Below are 16,370 nucleotides of genomic sequence, written 5' to 3' on the forward strand. Positions count from 1 at the left end.
CATATGCCATCGGAAGTACAACCTTTTGAGATTAATGGCTGTGCTCTATTACATTAAAACTATTTTACATATACAATCAATTGTAATTATTCATAGTGCACAGCCAATAATTATTCAATCGTAATTATCCATTATATTTTACTTATTTGAAATTTAACATATATGATTACATAATTTATTTCACATAATTCAATCATTATATAAAATTTACTAATTTATATTTTATATATATCTACAATGTTTAAAGAATAATTTTAATGTATTGTCAACGTAAAATTGCATCTCTACAGTAATAAATTGGTATAAGTAATCTTTAGGTTCGATCTTTGAGTAAAACCATTTGAGAGAACATTCTCCATCTTTATTTGAGAGGAGATCATGACTAGAAATGATGGTTTTCCAAAAACATTACCAATTCTTGATGGCAAGAATTAGGAAGAATGACATGTTCAATCGAATATTATGTTTGGTTTTTTTAGATGTTCTTGATGTGATGGTGACATGGTTTTGGGAGTTGGCTGATAATTCTTCTGATGCACAAAGATGCAAATAAAAAGATAGCAATGGGTTGTTTTTTATTCGTCAGAATGTGGAGTTAGTAATTTTGAGAATTTTTTTGTAGCTGCTACGATCAAAGCAGCTTAGGTATAATAGAAATAGTAACTTGTTCATCACGATCTACGATCAAATCAAATATTCTCTTTGTCTCTTTAGTCTTGAATATAAAAGAAAATTTGAATAATAAAAATTGATGTATTTTATTTAAAATATAACTAAATATATTTATTTTTGTTAATTCACTTTATTTTATATTTTAGACCAGAGTGAGTATTAGTCAAGAGAAAAAACTAATCATAATTTGTTTTCCTAATACTATTATGTAAACAATAGAGGTAAACATATTCACAAAAGAAAAAAAAAAAAAAAAAACATGATCCTTGACATATACGAAAGAACATATTTCCTAATAAAATTTGCATTTATTTTCTTGTCAATAAATAATTGGGTATGCATACTATAAGAATCATGTTAATATTGACAAAATCTTCCAAACACAATTGTGGTGTAGTTAAATGTCAAATTACTTATCATATATGTGCAAGTGGGAAATTTAAAAAACGTTTCAACTTGCTATTTGTTGTATTGGGTTGGGCAACATGCAACTTGCTAATATTTTAAGCGCATAATTTTCCAATTTCAATGCACATTGCCCGCCATTTGTGATGTCAAGCACGTATTTGAACTTTTAATAGCCATGCGACTCTATCTATGGTTCATTGTCTCTCCTATTGTCCCTTTCAATCTGTATATGGCAATATATAAACTATAAAGATTGAATTAGTATGCTAATTGACAACAAATAGAACCATAAAAAAACATTAGTATCAGATTAAAAAAAAAAAAAATAACAATGTAAGAAAATTACAAAAGAAAAAAAATACTCATTCAATATAAGCAAATTTCACTACTTTCACATTACTTATAAAATTATATAAGAGAACATGAATATCTTTGCTTGTCTTGATTACATAAAATAGAAATTGAAGTCAGAAATGAAACATCACCCATAAGCTCAATATTAATACTCATGGACTTCTAAGCAATGTCTATGAACACTTCTTTTCTCACCCCTACATAGTACATAGACTTCAAAAATATACTTCCAAAATAAAAACACTATTTTTTACTCCAAAGAATATTTTCAAAGTAAAACAATTTTTTTTTTCTAGTCGAGAAGTATGCTTTTAATCACTGGTGTAATTCTTTAAAAAAAATAAAAACATTAGACTCTCTAAATAATTCCACTTAAATCCATCGTATTAAGTATGACGATGCTAGAGATCGTCTAAAAAGGAACAAAATGACTCTATAAATAATTCCACTCATATTCAAAATTTCATTGAATTTGAAATTCCCTCGACCAAACACAGTCTTAGAAAGCTTCATCATTTACATCCTTGCGGTTATGTTAAATTGTAAATATGGATTGTTGGCAGTTTTTGAGTTAGTACGAACATCAAAATTAATATTAAAAAGGAAAAGTAACCTTAAAAATCCAAATTTCTGTTCCAGATTGTCTATGATCCTTCAAAATTCAAAACCATATGCAACAGTTTATTACTCTACCACAACTTAACATAAATTAACAATCTGGATGTGGCGTAACCCCCACTGTCCTCAAGGACATATACATGGGCTTGGGCCCGGAAAAAGGGCTTCGCTTAGATGGTCGACAACCTCATTCGTATGCAATCAAAAAAAGGCTTTGCTTAACAAAATCCTTTAACATCGAAAACACGTGCTGTGTGATCTAAAGAAGCTGAGACAAGGTAATCGCGATTAGCTGACAAAGAAAGCGATTGAATGCCATCAGAGTGCCCTCTGAATGTTCTGACACATTCACCAGACCGACAGTCCCATAATCTCACAATTCCATCCATAGATCCAGTTGCCAGATACGATGTGCCGAGCCATGTCATACATGTCACTCCATACTGGCCACAATGGAAAAATTCCTTTCATCAGACATAATGAAAATTCACAATTCCAAATAAAAGTATAACTGCAGAGAGAGTTAATTCAGTTTCTAATGTAAAGGCACGTCGCTTGCACAAAGGAAGATTCCAACAAACCTCGTGCTCACAAGTGCTTCGGGCTAAGGAGTGCTCTAAATCCCATATGATCATTTTTGGATCCATGCCTCCAATTGCAGCCCAGGAACCACTGTCATAAAGTTTTAAGGAACAAAGTTACTGATGGCCCATATTCAATTATGACTACAAAGTCCAAGTTAATAACTATCATTACATTAAAACAAAACATGCAGCTATTGATAAGTTGAAATAATATAGATGAATGAATTCCAAAGCATGATTGAAAAGATGCCCGTAATTTTCACTTGTACAAACTATTCATATTTAAGGTTTAGGTCACTTTGCAGTCTATTATTCCTTGGAAATGAGACGGAACTATTTTTTATATCGGTGTTATACCATAAACCAAGTCACTGAGGGTTATATCAAGTAGGTTCAATAATATATCGCAATTTACGAGTCATGACACTTGGTTTTGTTTCATATTTATTAAGGGACCCTATTTTATGTTGCTTGTACTGACAAGACTATTTTTACTTTTGCTGGACAAATTTGGTACACATTTGCTATTGTTATTTATCTCTCCAGTATGTTATTCTATTGTCCTTCAAACAATCATTGAATCAAATAAAACATCCACCATACACGTGCGTGAACCGAAAAGCATACATGGACATGAAAATGTGTACAAATGCACATACGCGCAGGTTATGAACAGTTTGCTAATAATATACCTTGGTGCGAACCCAACACACTCAATGGAATCTGAATGAGAAGGCAGGGTACGGACAACCTGTCAACCAGGATACAACGTTTCTTAGAAACCACATAGAAAGCTAAATTTATATGCTCAAACACCTTTAAAATTAGTACCTAAGTAAGTTAGGACATTTAAGATTAAACATATAACAGAATCCAAATTTAAAGGTTATAGCTAGGAAAGAGATATTTAGGGCTTGCAAATTTGAGAAGAATCAAGTTTGGAGTGAAAGTTGATTTACACGAAATGTCGACATCTTGTACTAACAGAAACCTAACCTCAAACTCTTCTTGCTCTTGCTTTAACATCTTCTCAACCTCAGAGAACTCTCGTTTTGATCCTCGGTTAGAGGTTGATCCATCAAATTGTCTTCAAACATTTTGCAATTTCTACGAATAGTGATATGCACCTTATGCTGCCCCTAAAATTTCAGAGTTTTGCTCGAATTCAATTAAAGTCGCCACTAAAATTTATTTTAAAATAAAAAAAATATTGGAAACACGTAGAAAAAAAAGATGTCACATCTAATTTTAATCCTCTTAAAAATATTTTTTTATTTTTAAATTGAGTTTTAAAACCAACAAAATGTTTAACTTGTGTCTTAACAATTCCAACATTAAAATAAACACATCTAATTAATTAAATTTTAAAAAGTTGATTTTAGATCTATTTATTTATAAAATTAAATTTTAAAGCTATCAAAATATATAAATTGTATTATGTAACTCATGGATTAAAATATGTTATTTTTAGTTAACTTTCGATAATTTTTATGATTAACTTGTTTATGATTTTTTTTAAATTATTAATTTATTTGTAAAGATGAGATTTAGAACTACCAAATTGTCACAATTTGTGTTTTAATAACTCAAAGATTAAAAAGATGTCACATCTATTTAACCTTACAATATTTGATTATAGTTTTATCTTTGCCCTTTTTAAATAATAATAATAATGATAATAATAATAACTGATGTTAAAAATTAAATAAATTTAAATAAATCTACGAAATAAGCTCAATAATAAATACACATAAAAATAAAATAAACGGTAAAAAAAAAGTATAGACTTGTATTGTTATTAAATAAATAAATAAAACACTTTAATAAAAAAAAACTATATACAAATTGTGAACTCTTTCAAATACTTTTTAGTGAAACAAATGATGAAAACATAACTCATTTAATATTAAATAGCATATTAATATCATTCATAAGTGAAACGAATTATGTTTATTACTGATTAATTACTTTCATCATTATTTATATTAAATCCATATTTATTTACCAAACAAACCACGTATGGCAAGCCAGCCCATAACAACTCGCACAAGTGTTTCAGAAATAAAAGGCATGGCATGAGATAAAGCAACATAAATAAAAGGCATGTCATGTAAAACATTTGAATTAAATATGGTAGAAAAACAAAACAAATTTAAACTTTCCGAACACAGTCCAAATCATCTAATATACAAAATATCTCAGCCAAAGCATGCATATTCAAATATGGAAGAGAGAGATGGTGGTGGTGCGTGAAGTTGAAATGGCGTTAAACCACTCTATTTCTCTCTATTTTTTTTTCTTCTTAATACTCAAAGCTGGCCCCTCTCTGAGTTTTTCCTCAGTGATACAAGTAATATTAAACAACATCAGAAAAGGTGATTTTAATGCATGAGAATCACGAAAATAATTATATAATATATTTCAGTCTTTACAAATCAAGAAATATATTATACAATGTCCGAATAGAGAACATATATTCTCGGCCTCTTCCAAAAGCCACTCTTGTTTTATTGCACTACTGAACTCTAGCTTTTGAGGAGGCATAGAGACGGTATAAGTAATGACAGAAGAATATCTGAACACTGCAACCATGCGACCTAATCTGCATGATAAGAAAAAATATAATAAGACGTAATATTATCAATTGAAACATGAACATGCTAACAAACAATTCGTCAATAACAAAAATTTAAAACCATTTCTCTAAATGTCAAATATTAAAATGCACGTGTCACATGACACAATCATGAAATAACTGTATAGCAGATTTAACTATAAAAAGTTGCATATAGATGATATAATACCCAAAGAAGTAGAGAAAATCTCTATCAAGAGAATGACCACAACTCAATTTTCTGCTAGATGAGTAGTGAGAAAGGCTAAGCTCCAAATATTTTCCAAACGATAGACTACGAGCAGTGGTGGATATCAACACTCTCTTTGTAGAACAAGACTTGCATTTCCCACAGCGGCTCCACATCCAAATTTTCCGTTCAGCCTCCCCAGCCAAAAGAATTCCTGGCGGCAATTGTTTCACTTGTATGGTAAGTTGTTTATTGTTATGAGCATAATAATAAAGGTGAGCTTCCCGCAATTCTTGACAGGTGTCACAAGTTCTTGTCTGTATACATAGCAGTAACAATCAGTTAGAACATATTCAATCTCATTTTGCAAAGAAAATACACACAAAAAGATAATTTATATCAAATTATATTGCACTTCTAGTAGCACATTAATGAAATGAATTTATTAAGAAATGTGCACTAAATCATGTGAATATGATTACCATTAGTCAAGTAGAATAAGCAAAGAATTAAGGAGGGAAAAAGAAGGAAGCACAAGCCTGATTGAGAAGGTTATCCTGCAGAAACTTTCCAAGTGGGATGTCGAAATTCTTGTAGAACATAATATGGGAAAAATGACTTTGTTGGCATACAGTTCCTCTTAAGGCGTTACGGCTAGACATCAAGACCAAAATACTCTGAGAATCCAACACTGCATTGATATCATCTTTACTTTGGAGTTCTTTTCCATCATTATCAACTTTACTTATATCACCATTGGAATCCAAGTACACGGGGGAAGACAGGGTTTGTCCCTCGTTAAGCAACTTTACTTCATCAGAATTATTTTTATCTTCAATCTTAGTATTTTCATCTGCCTCTGGAGAGTCTATAATAGAAATAGAATTGTTGACCTGAACATTAAGTTTCCTTCCATTGAAGCCAAAGTATGTCGATAGAGACTGGTAAGGAGCAGACAGCTGGAAACTGTCCCCCATAACCTTTTTCAGAGAAGATGAAATTGCTGAGAATCCAGAAAAGACAGCTGGATTATATGGTTCATAAGAAAATGGTGAAAACTCTTCAGTTTCTACGGTTAAATCATTGGTACTTTTATCATGAAGTCCATTGTATATGGGAATATCAGTACTAACTATTCCATTTTCATCAGAACGCTCAACAGACGGAACACTTGAATAAATAGAAGCTGAATCGCTGGATTCTTTATTGATTGGCAAGATATCTGCCACATTAACTGGAGGAATAGTAGAGAACATCGCTTTCTGATCAACAAGAAAGGAGGTTTCGAGGATTAAGTTATATGCCATGATAACTGCACACCGCATGACACATTTGATCCTCTTCAGTTCATCGCTGTGTGTTCCTTTCAGCAAAATCTGCAATTGCAGGAATTGAAGAGGTTAATAGCATCCAAAACTCAAGACAAATAATCATTCTCTGAAAGAAAGACGGTAGACTAACTTCATATTCGTAGGGTGAAAGATAATGGTGACAAAAATAAATAATACTTGACATCACCAACAGAAGCACAGGGTAGAGAAAAAATGTCCTGAAGTTAAACTTGTTGAAAATTTCCATGTACCAAAGTCGGAGCCAGTACTCCTCTCAGTCCCCGGAAATTAACAATAAAGGGATACATTGAAGCATCAATTCATTGGAAAATGAGAACATCTCAAACATGCTACATAGTATACAACAACCATATTCAGTTATTTGCTTTCAAAGTAAAACTAAAAGCAGTATATATGTAAAACAATGAAAGTTCATAATTTTAATAACATGTACACATGTAAGTTTCATAATGTATTCAAGTCTACATATGATAAAGCCATTGGACACCTAAGCCAAAAAGACTGAGTATTTTTCAAGTATACATGAATGTATGCCAATAAAAACGATACAAATTTGCAGTGTCACAGAAGATGAAGAATCCATCTCATTAGTTTGCGCAATTGAGTAAGGATAAATAAGAAAACAGAGGTTCCAAGCTACAAGTAAAGGCATACCGTACAGCCGAGACGTGTAGGACATCCCTCGATAAACATCAAGGTCTTGGTGGGCCTCTTTCCTCCTTCACCAGTACCATCATGTTCCTCCACAAATTTCTCAAAATAAATAGAGTCACACTGTCTTAGTTTTTGGCCGTTCAAATCATCGCATGAAAGAATTGGTGAACCAGTGCAACGTGCAACTCTTTCCAGTCGATGAAGCTTCATATCAAGTACTAGTGTCATCCCCTTGACCAGAATCGCCTCTTGTATATCACGAGAAACTGTTTTCTCCGCTAATATAACATTTGGATGACATAATGTTATAAGATCCAGTTTAGATTTCAGATAGTCTTTCTCCTGTTAGAAAGCAAATAATCAGCAAGAGAATATTATGTCAATAATATCGTTTCCAATCTAAATAAAATTACCTGGTCCATGGAGTTAAACGAGGACAGTGCATTCATAGAATGGCCAAGCATGCCCTTTATCAGTAGCAACCTTGGATTTTTGTACTTAGTTGGCATATGCTTATGAGCGGCGTGCTTTTTGAAGACCAAACCTTTGAATAGTCGACTGATGCAAAATATTTTCTTTAAGGTTGGCGGTCGTGAGACAAATTGTATTAAAAAATATTTATATACTCAGTTTCCATTGAAATGTTTATGAAGTGTTATCAGTAGTGGATTTCTGAAAACAGTGGAACACCAAAAATCCGCTATGTGAAATAGCAAATAGCATTGCGAGCAAATAGCGGAAGCCACATAGCAGTTGAAATGAGTCAATTATATATAATTATGTAGCACTATAGCGCTGCTATTTGACAATATTATGTTTTATGGCAAAAGAAAGATTCCCGTGAGTTCACAGAAGTGTGTTGAGAATACCATGTAAAAGATGTTATGCTTATTGCTAAAGGAAACACCAAACAAAAAAGATAAGCTGCGACTTTATGTGGTTAAGTAAGGAAAATTTTCTTAAATAGGTAGGAGAACAAAACACCTTGATAATCACATAATTCGATATGACGATTTATGGAAATCACTAACACATTACTATAATATAAAAACATTATGTAAAATTAACATGTGTTTACTAGTGTGTATAAACACATAACGGAAAGAAGATTCTTATCGAAGAAGGGACGATTTTTACCTTTGGCTGCGAGTACCAGCTGCAACGCATTTCACTTTAACAAACCCATCAGGATTCATCGCATTACCTCCGATAGCATCGGGCTTCAAAAATGCCGCAGCTTCCCAAGATAAATATGTAACTATGTCAACCCAACTCTTATCACCTTCATCAGAAGAGGAAACTCCCACAGATTTAAGAAGCTGACCTACAAGAGCCTTAAATTTTCCATTCAATACTTTTTCCAATTCTCTTTGTGTTTCCTCTCTAAACCTATAGCCCCCACCTAATTCATCCTTAGAACTACTCATAGCGGTTGGCTCGCCCCAGTTCGCAATCCCAATGCCCTGATCCTCATCATCATCGTTACATGCCACACAATTGTCCATATCATCCTGTGGGTTTTCTGGCTCGGGTGGTTCCCATGTTTGGCTATCCAAATCGTCGCGAAAAGAATATTCATTTTCTTCGGCAGAGGATAGGGTTGGGTCTTCAGAATCCTCAGCCTTAGCTTCTTGGGTGTTCTTTTTCGCCACAGTCGGTGATTTTGCGTTCCACATAGAATCAAGATCTACCATAACACCTTCAACTATACTGTCTTCTCGGCTATTCCTAATAAAATAAAACAAAATAAGCATGGCTAACTTAAACATTATATTCACACTTCTATTGGACAAAATTACCTGTCAGATGAAGATGAATTAACGTCAACTGAAAACTCGCCTGAAAGATCAGATATTAGAGAGACACTGGGTTACATAACGAAAATTTTGTAATATGAAACTAACATCATCAGCATGATAAATGTGAAAGACGGAGGGTAAGTCGTTTACTGCAAGTGGACACACAGCTGTCGGTACTTGACAGCAATGCAGTTGGACTGATATATGGTGTAGCATATGGACTTGTTGTACTATTCGATTTCACAAAAAATGTCAAATATTCTTATGGGATATTTTTTCACTCGGTAATTTAAATTATAATGTACTTTTCATAATATTTATATTTATATATGTAAACTGTTCACCTTTATATGCTATATTTTTAAACATATTTTTATTTATAATACTTTTATAATTTTATATTGATATACAAATTAACAATGTAAGAAAATTACAAAAGAAAAAAAATACTCATTTAATATAAGCAAATTTCGGATTTTGTATATATATATCCCATTTTTAAAAATAGTTTCTTTAATTGCCATACTCTGAAAATTATTTCGAAGTTGCTTCCCCAGGAAACGACATTTTATTGAATTTCAAAAAATTGGTCTTTAGGTGGTCGCTTCCCCACGAAACGACCTCCTATTGAAAAAAAAAAGTAGGACATTTGGAGAAATAATTTTCAAAGTAGGATAATTAAGGAATTTTTTTAAAAAAAAGGGATATATATAAACAAAAGTCGCAAATTTCACTACTTTCACATTACTTATAAAATTATATAAGAGAACATGAGTATCTTTCTTGTCTTGATTACATAAAATAGAAATTGAAGTCAAAAATCAAACATCATCCATCAACTCAATATTAATACTCATGAGCTTCTAAGCAATGTCTATGAACACTTCTTTTCTCACCCCTACATAGTACATAGACTTCAAAAATATACTTCCAAAATAAAAATACTATTTTTCACTCCAAAAAATATTTTCAAAATAAAATAATTTTTTTTTTCTAGTCGAGAAGTATGCTTCTTATCACTGGTGTAATTCTTTAAAAAAAAATAAAAACATGAGACTCTCTAAATAATTCCACTTAAATCCATCGTATTAAGTATGACGATGCTAGAGATCGTCTAGAAAGGAACAAAATGACTCTATAAATAATTCCACTCATATTCAAAATTTCATTGAATTTGAAATTCCCTCGACCAAACACAGTCTTAGAAAGCTTCATCATTTACATCCTTGCGGTTATGTTAAATTGTAAATATGGATTGTTGGCAGTTTTTGAGTTAGTACGAACATCAAAATTAATATTAAAAAGGAAAAGTAACCTTAAAAATCCAAATTTCTGTTCCAGATTGTCTATGATCCTTCAAAATTCAAAACCATATGCAACAGTTTATTACTCTACCACAACTTAACATAAATTAACAATCTGGATGTGGCGTAACCCCCACTGTCCTCAAGGACATATACATGGGCTTGGGCCCGGAAAAAGGGCTTCGCTTAGATGGTCGACAACCTCATTCGTATGCAATCAAAAAAAGGCTTTGCTTAACAAAATCCTTTAACATCGAAAACACGTGCTGTGTGATCTAAAGAAGCTGAGACAAGGTAATCGCGATTAGCTGACAAAGAAAGCGATTGAATGCCATCAGAGTGCCCTCTGAATGTTCTGACACATTCACCAGACCGACAGTCCCATAATCTCACAATTCCATCCATAGATCCAGTTGCCAGATACGATGTGCCGAGCCATGTCATACATGTCACTCCATACTGGCCACAATGGAAAAATTCCTTTCATCAGACATAATGAAAATTCACAATTCCAAATAAAAGTATAACTGCAGAGAGAGTTAATTCAGTTTCTAATGTAAAGGCACGTCGCTTGCACAAAGGAAGATTCCAACAAACCTCGTGCTCACAAGTGCTTCGGGCTAAGGAGTGCTCTAAATCCCATATGATCATTTTTGGATCCATGCCTCCAATTGCAGCCCAGGAACCACTGTCATAAAGTTTTAAGGAACAAAGTTACTGATGGCCCATATTCAATTATGACTACAAAGTCCAAGTTAATAACTATCATTACATTAAAACAAAACATGCAGCTATTGATAAGTTGAAATAATATAGATGAATGAATTCCAAAGCATGATTGAAAAGATGCCCGTAATTTTCACTTGTACAAACTATTCATATTTAAGGTTTAGGTCACTTTGCAGTCTATTATTCCTTGGAAATGAGACGGAACTATTTTTTATATCGGTGTTATACCATAAACCAAGTCACTGAGGGTTATATCAAGTAGGTTCAATAATATATCGCAATTTACGAGTCATGACACTTGGTTTTGTTTCATATTTATTAAGGGACCCTATTTTATGTTGCTTGTACTGACAAGACTATTTTTACTTTTGCTGGACAAATTTGGTACACATTTGCTATTGTTATTTATCTCTCCAGTATGTTATTCTATTGTCCTTCAAACAATCATTGAATCAAATAAAACATCCACCATACACGTGCGTGAACCGAAAAGCATACATGGACATGAAAATGTGTACAAATGCACATACGCGCAGGTTATGAACAGTTTGCTAATAATATACCTTGGTGCGAACCCAACACACTCAATGGAATCTGAATGAGAAGGCAGGGTACGGACAACCTGTCAACCAGGATACAACGTTTCTTAGAAGCCAGACAGAAAGCTAAATTTATATGCTCAAACACCTTTAAAAATAAATGAAGTTGCAGCAAGCAGAGACAAAGGAACAATTGGCACAGGGATAAGTGATCAAAATTTGGGGCCTTGGTTAGTGGGCTCTTACAGTCTTGCTCGAGTACCACAAGGCCACGTTGTGTAAGAACATTGTTTTTCAATAATTAATTTGTGTAATAAAACAAAAACAGTTGGGACGATTACATACTCAAGGCGCTCAGTGTTTCTCGGTCACAGAGCCACCAAGCCATACTTCTGATAAATCACCTAAGAAACTACTCTCTCCATGAATTTGAGCATGACATAATATGCCAATTTTGATTTATATTGGTGATAAGCTAGCAGCTTGCTTCCACTTGTTGAATTGAAAACAATGTTGTCAATCATGAATCACATAAAATAGCGGCTTGTTCAAATTCTGCTATGCAACTCTACTATATCACGGCATTATAGCCGCTATTTGACAACATTTTGTACTAAGTTGCTTATCACATAACAATAGCGCTTTGTTAAAATTCCGCTACACTAGAGCGTTATAGTGCCGCTGTAGCAGCTATTCAACAACACTGATTAAAAATCATTACTCCGGCTCAGTGAACATAAAATTATTTCAAGAAAGGTACCCAATGCTCTTTGATCTGATTCTCTTAAATGTTGAAATGCTTATTCCATTTAGCACTTGAAATGCAAGATAATTTCATGAGCTGACAATAATTCATAAAAAAAATTCTATTTGGCATCAATCACTGAAATAAAACCTAAGAAATTCAGCAACTGATGTAAAAGATTTCATGTAACTTGTAACCTATTCAAGATGATTTTCATGTAAGTGACATTGGAGTAATCATTCCTTTAATAAAAGCTGAGCTATTTGGCATCAATCATTGAAGTAAAAGATTTCATGCTCAAATTTTTGCTTAAAGCAACAATTGTCTCTGACATTTCGGTAAACTTTCAAAACTATTGAAACCAATGTCATTCTTAGAATTTAGGTTGGGTATATGTTAGGACTTAAATAAAGGAGCATTAGTTAGTAGAAGTAGTTAATTGGTTGAGGTTGTTATAAGTAGTTAGACTATTATGTTTGTTAGTGATCATTTTCCCTTATTATCCTAAGTGTACATGGAACCTATAAATAAAGGTTTTGTCCCTTATGAAATCACCTTTATCAAATTTATAAATTGAGTGGTGTAAACCATTGTAGGAGCATATCCGCTCTTGTGTATCATTTTCTTTGGAGAGATTCTCTCCTATTATTTCTTATCATTTTTTTCTAAATATTAGTGTCCTTCCTCTAAATCCTTGGAATCAAATTCTTGGGTTCCTAACAGTCTAACTAACCTTACAAAATTGATTGTAAGACCATCCTAGGATTGTAAGGCAAGGGATCCCTCCCATTTATAAACAAACTTCCAGGCCATACCTCAATCAACGTGGGACTCTCAACACAACCTCATACCTAGGATTAAATGTATGAAGCGTGACCCAAGTCGCCCAATAGCAAGTGGAACAATGGATCTTAAATAGACTCCAATACCATCTTAGGTTTTGGATATGAGTCTAACCCATCCTAAAAAAAACGGCTTGTAAGGTAATGAATTTCTTCCACACATTTCCAGGCCATTTTTTCTCTAGTGTGAGACTCATAGTCATATGTGCCAAATTTTAGAAACATAACTCAAGACACACAAAAGGGTTCTCAAAATAGTGAGACATCATACTCAAAGACAATACACAAAAAGAGACTAGTTGATTATAGAAAATAGCTTATCAAATATCAAATGCAATGAAAGTACATACTCTTCCTGTGGTGATATTCACAATATGAACAGATCCATCCTTGGCACCAGTAAGAACAAGAGTTGAAGTTGAGTTTATTGCTAGACATGTTAATCCCTCGGTATGGTATGGATGACCTAGAAAGTAAAGTTAAGCAGGTTAACAAGAAAAGAAAAATATGCAGATGACAATAGAAGAACTTGTCGTGAACTCTTTGTGAAGCTATTTTGAGTGTGAGAATAGTTCTCAAGTTTTACTTTGTGAATGTTGACCCTGTTTGATAATGAGAAAATAGATAACAAATACAGAACTGAAGTAAAACACTTGGAAGATAGTTCACTCCTTTTATCTCAAGCTAAATACAGTTGGGATCAGCTACAGAAGGCTCATATGATAGAGGCCTAAGGAATTCCACTGCAATGGTTAGGAGGCTATAAACTTTCCAAGTATGGGTATAATAAATAGCTTATTCTAAATTTCTATTTTGCATAGATCTATTGTTGGGGCCCTGCTACTATCACAAGGATAAAGAATAGTTTTGCTATACTAGGCTTATCAAATTCCCCAGTCTCTAGAGGAGCATTAGAAGGCTGTCAAAAGAATTCTAAGGTGTATTAAGGAATCCATGCACCCTCCTTCAGCCAGCATCATCATCCAGTTCCTCTTTAAATGCTTACTATGATGAGAATTGGGCATCTAACCGGATGATAGAAGATAACGTTTGCGTGTTTTCTTGGGACATAAAGTAACTGCCACTAGTGGCCAACTAAAGCCTTATCTACTCAGAGATTTATCCCTGAGTGTAGATGTAATACAGTATGACCGATATTTTTGTAATAAGGCAGCATGCCTTGCTCACTGTAGATCACTGTATTGCACCATTAACTGCAGTGAGATATAGCTGATTCTTTTCCTGTTATAAGATATCAGTTGAATGTCTACTTCTTGGTCTCTGCTGTCACAGAGATACATAAGCCACTCTACAAAAATACTCAGATTTCTCACACTTTCTGTCAAACAGTTAATTCGTCTAACTTTCTAGCACTTTTTGTCGTGTCTTCACTTCGCAAGCAGAGGTACTTTTTCTTCCATATAAGAAAATCATACAAATATGAACGAAAGAGATTGCAGGTTCTCTTGTAGACAGGAGATGTGTTGACGCGGTGTTCAAAGCTTCTTAAACTTAATATTGTAGTTCAATAGTTTTGGGTATTAATAATAATCATTAAATTAGCTTATGATTCATATATACAGCAAAGACACTATAAATTGAAGTTAAAATTACCTCGCACAACATGAATGCTTTCTCCGGTTTTTGGGTTCCATATTCTCAAGGTTGCATCATCAGAACCAGTACATATTAATCTCCCTAAGGTACCAAGTAAAAGGAAACTAAATAATGTAAAAATACATAATGCAAATCATAACAGTTGAATGAGCCAAGATGAAGATAGATTACTACCATCGGGAGTAAAATCACCACAGGTCACACTACTACCATGACCAGCAAACGACATAAGGCAGGCAAAATTATCAGCATTCCACATCCAAACCAAGGAGGACTCATCAAAACCAGCCAAGAGTAAGTTTCCTCTTGGATGCCACCTGAGCCACTGAAAGATTTAACGGAAACTAATTTAGGAAGTACTTAAAGCAGAAAAGGCAAGAAAAATTATTTAACAATCTTACCTCAACTCCCCCTCCAGGACCGTCAAGTGTACCTTTCAGATTTCCAGATACATCCCAGATTTTAACAGTTCCGTCCAAGCTTCCTGATGCCAAAAATGTTCCATCATAGCTAAACCCTAAACTAGATACAGAATCTGTATGACCTGCACATCATTAATAATAACAAACTCACTTTCAGATTGCAAGTAATACAATCTTGACTTTACCAATTATCATGCCATCACACAGTTATACTAAATATTAAAAATCCATCCATCAATAGCTGTCAATCATGCAAATACCAGTAAGCTCAGAAGCCCAATCTCCTTTATTGATCTGCCAGAGAAATCCTTTGTCATCACCGCCTCCTGTTGCCACCAGTGCCTCACCTGTTGGGCTGCAGGCAACTGAATATAATTCACCTATACAAGAATCAAAGAAAGCATAAAAAATATCATACATTCCTTCTAACACCTTGCACACATATCATGTGTATGACTTCAAAATATGAAAAGGAACAGAAAAAGATTGTCAAACCAGTTAGTAAATTTAATTTCAACATAATTGAAGGCTTGTTAGGAACTAGGATGGCACAAGCAGAAACACAAACAAAAAGAGAAGAATCTTACCAGTATGACCAGTGAATATGTGCTCAGAATCATCAATCTCCTCTGTAATATTTAAAATAATATTACTATCAAATATATTAATACAATGAAAAAAAAATTACATCTCAATTCCAACATTAGTGAAAGCATAATACAGAAGACTGGAAACATTTAAAAAATGGATCATTTAACAATTGTACCTCAGTTCCTTTTTAAGTGTCGTTTAAGTGCATTTTTTGGATCACGATGGGTTTGTGAGACTGTGATTCTGGCAAACTCATTGTGATACCAAACACAGCCTTAAGATGTTATCAAGAAAATCAATAAAAAAATTTGTTTCTATTAAATCAATTTTCCTTTC

The 16,370-nt window shown here is 33.3% G+C and overlaps 3 protein-coding genes across 6 annotated transcripts in view; all 3 read right to left on the reverse strand.

Moving 5' to 3' along the window:
- Positions 1-2,005: 2,005 nt before the first annotated feature.
- On the reverse strand, positions 2,006-3,695 carry LOC101499158 (uncharacterized). Its single transcript, XM_004496336.4, has 4 exons — positions 3,633-3,695; positions 3,329-3,387; positions 2,634-2,724; positions 2,006-2,495 (listed from the first exon to the last, which is right to left on the reverse strand). Exons 1-4 carry the CDS (start codon positions 3,660-3,662, stop codon positions 2,271-2,273), a joined length of 405 nt encoding a protein of 134 aa, XP_004496393.1. The 5' UTR covers positions 3,663-3,695; the 3' UTR covers positions 2,006-2,270.
- Positions 3,696-5,031: 1,336 nt separating this feature from the next.
- LOC101499478 (putative 1-phosphatidylinositol-3-phosphate 5-kinase FAB1D) lies at positions 5,032-9,420 on the reverse strand. Of its 3 annotated transcripts, none has more exons than XM_004496338.4 (7): positions 9,246-9,417; positions 8,584-9,168; positions 7,860-8,004; positions 7,447-7,788; positions 5,980-6,816; positions 5,441-5,757; positions 5,032-5,238 (listed from the first exon to the last, which is right to left on the reverse strand). In XM_004496338.4, exons 2-7 carry the CDS (start codon positions 9,138-9,140, stop codon positions 5,058-5,060), a joined length of 2,379 nt encoding a protein of 792 aa, XP_004496395.1. In that variant the 5' UTR covers positions 9,141-9,168; positions 9,246-9,417; the 3' UTR covers positions 5,032-5,057. The 3 variants fall into 3 exon arrangements, with proteins under 3 accessions (XP_004496395.1, XP_004496394.1, XP_012570128.1); XM_004496337.4 differs by having other exon boundaries at positions 8,584-9,174; positions 9,246-9,416; XM_012714674.3 differs by lacking the exon at positions 5,032-5,238 and having other exon boundaries at positions 5,665-5,757; positions 5,923-6,816; positions 8,584-9,174; positions 9,246-9,420.
- Positions 9,421-10,518: 1,098 nt separating this feature from the next.
- LOC101499983 (uncharacterized) overlaps positions 10,519-16,370 on the reverse strand; it is a 6,927-nt gene continuing 1,075 nt past the window's right edge. For both annotated transcript variants that reach the window (XM_004496341.4, XM_004496340.4), the window contains exons 3-11: positions 16,031-16,072; positions 15,704-15,823; positions 15,423-15,565; positions 15,196-15,346; positions 15,019-15,102; positions 13,755-13,870; positions 11,842-11,900; positions 11,147-11,237; positions 10,519-11,008 (exon numbers count right to left, since the gene is read on the reverse strand). In XM_004496341.4, the coding sequence (XP_004496398.1) occupies positions 10,784-11,008; positions 11,147-11,237; positions 11,842-11,900; positions 13,755-13,870; positions 15,019-15,102; positions 15,196-15,346; positions 15,423-15,565; positions 15,704-15,823; positions 16,031-16,072 (1,031 nt within the window). In that variant the 3' untranslated portion in view covers positions 10,519-10,783. The remainder of the gene's footprint in view (positions 11,009-11,146; positions 11,238-11,841; positions 11,901-13,754; positions 13,871-15,018; positions 15,103-15,195; positions 15,347-15,422; positions 15,566-15,703; positions 15,824-16,030; positions 16,073-16,370) is intronic.

The sequence above is a fragment of the Cicer arietinum genome, chromosome 4 (assembly GCF_000331145.2).
Source record: "Cicer arietinum cultivar CDC Frontier isolate Library 1 chromosome 4, Cicar.CDCFrontier_v2.0, whole genome shotgun sequence".
In the NCBI taxonomy this organism is placed as follows: Eukaryota; Viridiplantae; Streptophyta; class Magnoliopsida; order Fabales; family Fabaceae; genus Cicer; species Cicer arietinum.